Here is a 9,052-nt window from a genome sequence, read left to right as displayed (position 1 = left end):
TGTTACCACTATGACCCCACCAAAACGAGTTGAGCATTTTTTCTATTTCATCAATAAGAGTACTTGGAAGAAGAAAGATGCTCATCACATAAGTCGGAATGGATTGTAAAATAGATTTAATCATAATTTCCCTGCCTGCTTGAGAGAGGTGTCGACTACTCCAAGAATTTATCTTCCTCCAAATTCTATCCTTGATAAATTTGAAAGTTGATTTTTTACTCCTACCAATCATGGAAGGTAAACCAAGATACTTACCAGTACCAAGCACTTGAATCACTCCGAGTTGATTAGCAATAGCTTCACGCACTTCACCGAGGACATTTCTACTGCAATAGAATTCAGACTTCTGGAGGTTGATGGCTTGTCCAGATGCTGCTTCATAAACAGAGAGAATATTCTTTAAAACAGTTGCCTCATTGATAGTTGCTTTGAAGAATAAGAAACAATCATCCGCGAAGAGAAGATGAGATATAACAGGCGCATTTCTACAGATCTTGATACCATGTAAATCCCCTCTATTCTCAGCTTGTCGGATAAGCGCTGACAACCCTTCTGCGCAAATAATGAACAGATACGGCGATAAAGGGTCGCCTTGCCGTAACCCTCTGCCAGGTATAACAGGCCCCACCATGTGGCCATTAACAATGATTGAGTAGTCTACCGTTTCAACACATAACATAATCCATCCAATCCATTTTTGAGAGAAACCCATCTTTGCCATCATGTCTTTCAAGAAGTCCCAACTGATGCGATCGTAAGCCTTGCTAATATCCAGTTTAAGCGCCGCTGCACCTTTTTTGCCTCTAGTTTTGGACTTCATGTAGTGAATGATCTCAATGGCAGCCATTGCGTTGTCGAGAATTGATCGTCCGGGGACGAAAGCAGATTGATTATCCGATATGCATTTCTCAAGAATCGGCTTCAATCTATTTGAAAGGACTTTTGCAACAATTTTATAAAGGACATTGCACAACGAGATAGGTCTCCAGTCCTTCATTGACTTTTGGGACTCACCTTTTGGGATAAGAGCGATGTTAGTAGAGTTGATATTTGGAGGAAATGCGCCACAATCTAACCATGAGCATCCAGCGGTAAATATATCGATGCCGCAAAGATCCCAGAAATGTTGGTAAAATCCGGGATTAAATCCATCCGGACCGGGGCATTTATCTGCTTCCATTGAAAAGACGGTATCCTTAAACTCAGCAATAGTGAAAGGTGCAGTGAGATCATTGTTATCGTCCTCTGAAATGCTTGGACTGACTGCATTAAGAACTGACATGCGTTCTCCTTGTTGCTGCTGGAAGATATCTATGAAATAATCTTTTGCTATAGCTTTCAGGCCTTCGGTAGAATTGCAAATGTTACCATGGCAGTCCTCTAATTGCACAATTTGGTTTTTTTTCTTCCGGGCAGAAGCAGTTGCATGAAAATACCGAGTATTGAGATCACCATCTCGATACCAAAATGTTTTTGCTCTTTGTCTCCAGAAAATATCATCCTTAATAAGTAACAAATCCAGCTTTTTGCGTATCTCATTGAAATGGTGAATATTGGTTTCATCAACTTGGTGTCTTGCCGTCTCCAATTTGCGCCTGTATTTCTCAATTTCTTTCCGAGTCCTTTGACAGTTTGCTTCGCTCCAGTGAATCAGCTCTTTTGCACAGTTGTTCATCTTCTGAGTTAATATAGGTTCAGTGAAAGAATTCCACTTCTGGTGCACAAATTGTGTGAAATTCGGCTCTACTAACCAAGAATTTTCAAACTTGAATTGTTTAGGAGGTTTGCTTTGAAGAATTCTTTGTTCCCAGCTAAATAATAACGGATAGTGATCTGATGCGGTCGTTGTAAGGCACTCTAGCTTGGCATGAACAAACATATTGCACCATTCAACGTTTGCCAATGCTCTATCCAGCTTTTCCTCAATTGCTCTGTTAGTTCCGAGGCTTTTGAACCAAGTAAACTGATAGCCTTGCAGCTCTATGTCAATTAATCCTGCATCTAAAACAGCTTCTTGAAAACCATGAATTAACCAATCTGGACGTTCATTACGTCCTCGCTTTTCATCCGATGAAAGAATGTCATTGAAGTCGCCAATTATGCACCAAGGTAGATGAGATATCTGTGATAAATGGCGCAGGAAATTCCAAGAGTCTCTTCTCCTACCTCCTTCAGGAAAACCGTAAAAACCGGTTATCCTCCAGTTACCTCTCAAATCGTCATTCACTTCAATATCAATATGATTCAATGAGTAATTCATAATTTGACACTTCAAAGACTTTTTCCAAAGGATAGCAACCCCACCTCCTCTACTTTCTCTATCAACTGTAAAACAAAAATCAAAACCCAACACATATTTCAATTCTTCAATTTTATTAGCATTTGTCATAATCTCGTACAATAATATAGCATCCGGTTTATAGGTCCGGGCAAGGTACTTTAAATTAGGAACTGTACTCGGGCTCCCTAATCCCCGACAGTTCCAACTGACTAGACTCATTTTTTCTGGCAGGCCTGGTGTGCAGGTCCTGCCATTACAATATTAACATCAAAAAGGGGATTTTTTTGCATGATGATGTCAGCCTCAGCAACCCTTGTAGCAGTTATCTCTTCATCCACTTGCATATCCTGGTTCAACATTTCATTTTCATTCCTTGGTCTTTTCTTTGGTACTCCCTCTTCAGCTTGAATACTTGTTGCTTCTCCTTTCAAAAGCTTCTGATATGGAATCATTGTTAGGCCCAAGGAGCTAGCGTTGTTGGGTAGCATGTGTTTTGGGCTAGTAATAATAGCTGTCAGCAGAGTACTATCAATACCCCCTTTGAAATTTGTCTTCGAGCTTGTTCCCCCTCTCTCCATTTGATGAGTAATAGGCTGACTTGGTTGTGGGCCTACAGGAATGATCATGTTTTGCTCATTTACATTCCTTGATCTGTTACTTCCACCCTCATCATTAACATTCATCAGCTTTCCACTAAACACATCAAAACGGATCCAACATTGATTACCCGTGTTAATGCCTTCCAATACTTCCTCCATCAGTTTGAAAAAAATGAGTCTTCTTGTGCTGGCATCACGACCAATTTTAATTCTGCCATGAATAGCATGAAGCCTAACGTCAGCGTTAATAACTGCATTGTCTGTACCTGCATTGACTCCAGTATTAAACGCACCACCGCGACTGCCTCTGCCGGTGCTCCGACCGCCCCTCAACCATTTGTTGGCGGTGACTCCTCCATTAGTGTTGCCATTCTCTGCCTTTAAGTAGTTCCCCCAGCCCCTCTCGCCTGCATCATATCCTGACTCAAGTTTCTTGCTGCAGTAATTTTCTGTATGACCTATGATGCCACAAACAAAGCAGAAGTTACCCAGCTTTTCATATTTGAAGTAAACCTGAACCGGTTCCCCTCCTTCACGATCAAAGGCCCAACTCTTCTTCAACGGTTCATTGACATTTATTTCCACCCGAATTCGCATGAATTTCCTCCATGATCCACAGTTGTTAATGTCATCGTACTGAACAAACTTTCCAATGTGGCTGCCAACCAGCCTTCCTATTGACTCATACATGAAACCAAAAGGTAATTGATGGACTTGAACCCAGATTTCAGTCGTGTTCATCGGCATCGTAGTAGGTTCTTCACCGAATTGCGCTTTCCTCAAGATCAACATGTGGTTTTCAAACAACCATGGACTGCCCTGGTAAATTCTCTCCATGTCCAAAGGATGAAAAAATTGGAACATGTATTTGTTATCTTCCATAGCACCAATTTCAACCCCCTGGCCTGGTTGCCATAGATGAGCAAATCTCTCTTGAAAAGCAGAAAATCGGATGGTTTTATTGACCAGCAGCTTACCAATGAGACAACAATCAACTAATTCCTCAGGTGTTAAGGTACCATTGTCGGATCCGGTTCCTCCCACCTCATTAATGTTCAAACCTTCCATGGTGAAGTTGGCAGAGAATAAAACGACACAGACCTTGCCTCTATTTCTTTCTATGTCTCTTTGTAGATTTTTGTAGTCTATATCAGCACACCTTGTGTTGTGGAGACTGTTTTTTTAATTAAATATATATATATATATATATATATATATCTTATTTTAACTTGTTTAAAAAAAAAACTTTAATTTAATTTAAATAACTAGAGCTAAATACTATGAAAAAAAAAAATGACAATGTTGAGATTTCAATTAATGAACTTGCACACATAAACATCATAATTGACCACTAATATATTAATACACATGAGATATTTAATAAAAATTAACAATTTATAACTATTATTATAAGCTCTCAAAATTTTGAGACTCTAAAAATCCTTAAAATTTTGGAGACTCGATGCCGTCTCACACCCGACACATAATATTAGCTTGGGCACACACATTTACGTGTGTACTATCTATTATGTATATGCTTGCACGGTTGTTTAAATTTCAATGTTTCTTAGACAAATTATTGTCAACAAAATAATGTTTCTTACACATATTGGTTTGATTATTTTGATATAATTCACTCAATTCGCCCTTTCTAATTGTTATCGACTTCCATATGATCTAATTTCCATATATATCACACATAAAAGCTTTCCTGCATGTAATAAATAAAGTAGTATGCATGACATCACTAACAATGTCACATGCATGCAGCTTCCAATTAGAAAGAGTGGTACTATCAATTCAAGTATCAAGTCGCAATTACCAGAAGACATGGATTGGAACGTATGTATGCCGTATTAGTGAGGGTATATACGATCGATAATGCAAAAGGAGGACTATGCAAGTTGAAGCAAAATTTGTATTATATAGCAATCTTTAATCCAATATATCAATGGCCAGATTTAGAAGCAACGAGTTGCAATCAGTCGGAAGTGGATAATTTAATGGACCCATGTCAAATATATTGATTAACTAAATTATATAGTAAAAGGGATACTGAATATTAAGGAATAATAATGCCAAACTCTGCATTTATTTCATAAAGTAAGTCATGTCATGCGGAGCATTAGTTAGTAAGACCCTATTAAAAAATGTTTTGATATAGGTTGACAATAGCAACGAGACATCGACAGAAGATAGTTCTTCGGACCTTCAGATAATGGTATTTGATCAGAAAGCACATAGTATTTAGTTAGGGACGACAAAAAAGTTTATCAGATGAGGGCTAAATAGTTTCTAAGATGTAACAAAAAAATGAACACTCAAAAGATACGTATACGCATATATTCATGAGATATCGATATTTAGTATGCTAAATTGTGTTTTTGGCCAATTAACTTCTACAAACTTGCAATTTTGGTCTTTAATTTTCAAAATAGTATTTTTAGCCTCATAACTTTCACAAATTTGCGATTTTAACCTACTAACTTTAGCATGGACGGACATAAGGGGGGGCAAGTAGGGGCTGAGGCCCCCCCCTCTTGTCATATTTTTGTTCTCATATCTTGTTCTTGATACATACTACATAAATTGATATTTGAGAGATGTGTTAAAAGATTAGTAACGACCGTTTAGTGCAAAACATGCACCCACAACATAGTAATTGTAACAATTTACCTTAAAATATTTTGATAATATATATAATACACTATTAAAGTCCAAATTCAATTAAGTTAGTTCTGATCGTTTGCTACAAGTGAAAGATTATTTTTTGCTATGAAGATTGTGAAAAATAGGTTGAGAAATAAGATAGAAAATGAATTTCAACCTAATACGATTCAGTTGTTGATGAATTTTATGATATAGAGTAATGTCATGTACAATTTAGATAAACAATGTAATGTATTTTTTATTTTTTATTAAGCATATTTAAGTACTATTATAATTATTATGATTTATTTAATATTTGTTATTGAGGAGGGTTATATTGACTCCAAGAGTAACTTTAACGAGTTACTCCATATCCCCACCATTGATTTTGTTTAGATCTAATGGACTAAATTTAATTCTCAATAATAATCATAGACCTCATCTTCCCTAATTATTCTTCACAACATTATGATTCACTCTTTCTCAAAATTAATACTTTCCTTTTCTTTTATTCTATCAATTAAGGAACAACATAGGTCCCTAGATCAAAATCGTCAGGAAGTAGAAGAGAAAGGTTCTTGACATATTCTTCTTTAGGGTTAGGTTTAGCATATATAAGATTACAATTAATCTTAAAGAATGACACTTGACATTCTTGATAATGTTTACATGTCCCTATATAAAATCATCAACAAATTCAATCTGTTAAAAAAATCAACAAATTCAACTTGTTATTTATAGAGAGATGTAATGTCACTTGACACATTCTTTTAGCTTTCATGGTTAAGAAATCATTCTTGCATAATACACATGAGATTCGAAAGAATATGTGGATATTGCTTCTTCTTTTATTATTTTAACAATTATTAATTGTGGTATAAAAAATATGATTAAGGAAATAATGAATATTAAGCATAATAAAAGGAAACTATAAAATTGTCAAAAAAAATCATAAATGTGATGAGAAATAATTAGGGAAGATGAAGTCCATCATTATTAATGAGAATTAATTTCAGTCCATTAGATTTAAACAAAATCAATGGTGGGGATGTGGTGTAACTCTTTAAAGTTACTCTTGGAGTCAATATAACCCTACTCTTTGTTATTTAATTATTCCGGCCCCCCATTTTATAGATTCCTGAATCCGTCCCTGAACTTTAGTCCCTTTTGCAAAACAATGATTCACATTAATTTTGATCAAGTCAACGCACATGTAACATGTGATTCACATTTCACGTCAGCATGTCTTGCCACATGGACAATGATACACATGCCCTGTCAGCATGACGACCACATATATTGACGTGGCACGCAAGTCATTGTCCACGTGACAAGACATGCTAACGTGGCTTTGATTCATTTGCCATATGTGCGTTGGCTTTGTTAGACAGCCAAAATCATAAATTTGTGAAAGTTAGGGACTAAAAGTGTTATTTTAAAAGTTAAGGAGTTAAAATAGCAAGTATTTGGTACAAATATTAATATGTACTCCCTCCGTCCCAAATTATAAGGGAAAATAAAAAAATCACACTTATTAAGAAAAAGTAAAACATGAAAATTTGAAGTATGTTTTTGTGAGTTTTCCTTGGAATAAGTTGCATAGGAAGATGTAAAAACAATTTTGTATGGTATTTGGTACAAATATGTCTAAATTTTAGAGTATGTGAACTTCATAGTTGAAAATAAATTAATGTGCATCCGCTAAAAAACAAAGAGAAATTAAATTGTGCATACCACTAATTAAAAATTTGTATTCTAGAAGAACATTTCATAAGTCGTTGTGTACACGTAATTTTACTATGTTTACACTGCTTCTAGAATGGCCATAAAAGGTTTTGCTGTTGTCATTGCTGTGAAATCTCTCTATAGATCCAAACAACAAAGAAATTTTCAAGCACTAATGAGTTGTCACAAATTTCAACCAATGATTTTCATACTTTGCCAACCAAATATATTCACACCCCCAATATATATAAATATATGGTTCATTTGTTATTCCCTCAAACCCATCTTCTATCAAAAGAAGATCAAGAAAAAAAATACAAAAGAGTTAATTTGCTTAATTACAAATTGTGATTAATTAAGGTTAATTAATATATATCATGCTAAGAAAGATGGTGAAGGTTGGAATGAGAGGAAAGATCCAAAATTGTGGTGAGGTTGCACCTGCTCTAATCATAACTCCTCAAAAATGTTCTTCTTCTAGATTTCCAAGATTGAAGCCTATCATTGAAGAAGGAACCGAGAGTTATCAAATTGTAGTGTCAAAGAGAATGATGTTTCTTGTTCCCACTTTCATTTCATTTGTCTCATACTTCTTGTTGTATAGATACTATGTTAGTGCCTTACATTAAGTTGATAAGCAACTATTGTTATTAGGAAAATGTTAACATGTGCACCAAAGACACATGTTAAAGAAGCAAAAGTAGAAATAATATATTGAAATATGTGCATTTAACTTCTCAAGCATTAAATTTTTGTCTAACAATAAATGCAATTTTCTATATTTAGAACCTTAACATGTGTCTTTTATGCACATGTTAACATGACCCTTATTATTAATTTTAATTAATGATTTTGCACATTGAGAGGATGTGTAATTATATCATTTTATAGATTAATTCATATTGAATGTCAACTTTCTTGAAACCAACAAACAAGTGTGGCGTTTATTTGTTTGTGTTTTTTTATTTTCTTTATCTCATACAAAAATTCAAATCCGGAAAAGAAAGGTAGGAAAATAAAATAAAATAAAATACTACATTAGTACATTCAATCAAGGAGGTCTTAGAATGAATGAGAGAACTTTAGGCCAAATATCCTAATTTTACCCTTCAATCAAGAGGAAAAAAACGAAAAAAAAAAATATGCTTAAAGGGCAAAATCGATTTTTAAGCATCATTTTTCTTTCTTATATTTATATAACATTCCTTTTTTTTTGCCACTATATAGTGCCATTTTTTAATTGTCATATACTACCTCCGGTCCTTTTTAGTTGATGTATCTAATTCATAATATTATCCAAATATATCAATTTTTATTTATCAAATTATCTCTTATAAAAAAAATCGAAGAGAATATTAAATAATAGTCGTGTTTTTCTTTTCCAATGCCAAATTGACTATAAATCAGGACCAAATATGACAAACTCTTATACAACATTCCAAGCAGGAATGCTCTTCTATATACCCCAACCGGACAATAACCCAACAACCAATGAATACAAACCTCTTCTCAAATTTTCAAAACTTCAAACATGTAAATAGTTTGGACTTTGGAGGATTTTGAGTTTTTGTTTTTTTTTTTAGTTTGGAGAAATTTTGTGTTTTTGGTTTTTGAGAGGTTTTAAAAATGTAAAAGTTAGGAGAAATAGAAGAAGGATTTAAACCATACATACATTGAAATTATAAAATCGAGAAATTTTTCTTCCAAGTTTTAAAATCCGAAGAGTGAATTTGACAAAAATAATAATAATTTGATGGAGCGAGAGAAGAATTTGGATCACCTCCGACCACAACACTAT

General features: G+C 34.5%; 1 protein-coding gene across 1 annotated transcript; it reads right to left on the bottom strand.

Annotated features, from left to right (window-relative positions):
• Window positions 1-2,496: 2,496 nt before the first annotated feature.
• LOC123888260 lies at window positions 2,497-3,948 on the bottom strand. The gene has a single exon (XM_045937265.1). The coding sequence runs from the start codon at window positions 3,946-3,948 to the stop codon at window positions 2,497-2,499; it is 1,452 nt and encodes a 483-aa protein (XP_045793221.1).
• Window positions 3,949-9,052: the final 5,104 nt, after the last annotated feature.

This window comes from Trifolium pratense, linkage group LG1 (assembly GCF_020283565.1).
Source record: "Trifolium pratense cultivar HEN17-A07 linkage group LG1, ARS_RC_1.1, whole genome shotgun sequence".
Taxonomy (NCBI): domain Eukaryota; kingdom Viridiplantae; phylum Streptophyta; class Magnoliopsida; order Fabales; family Fabaceae; genus Trifolium; species Trifolium pratense.
This window is presented reverse-complemented; position numbering and strand designations above follow the sequence as displayed.

Bases quoted from the DNA above. Each gene is read 5' to 3' on its own strand.
- LOC123888260 (XM_045937265.1), bottom strand. From the start codon at position 3,948: ATGGAAGGTTTGAACATTAATGAGGTGGGAGGAACCGGATCCGACAAT.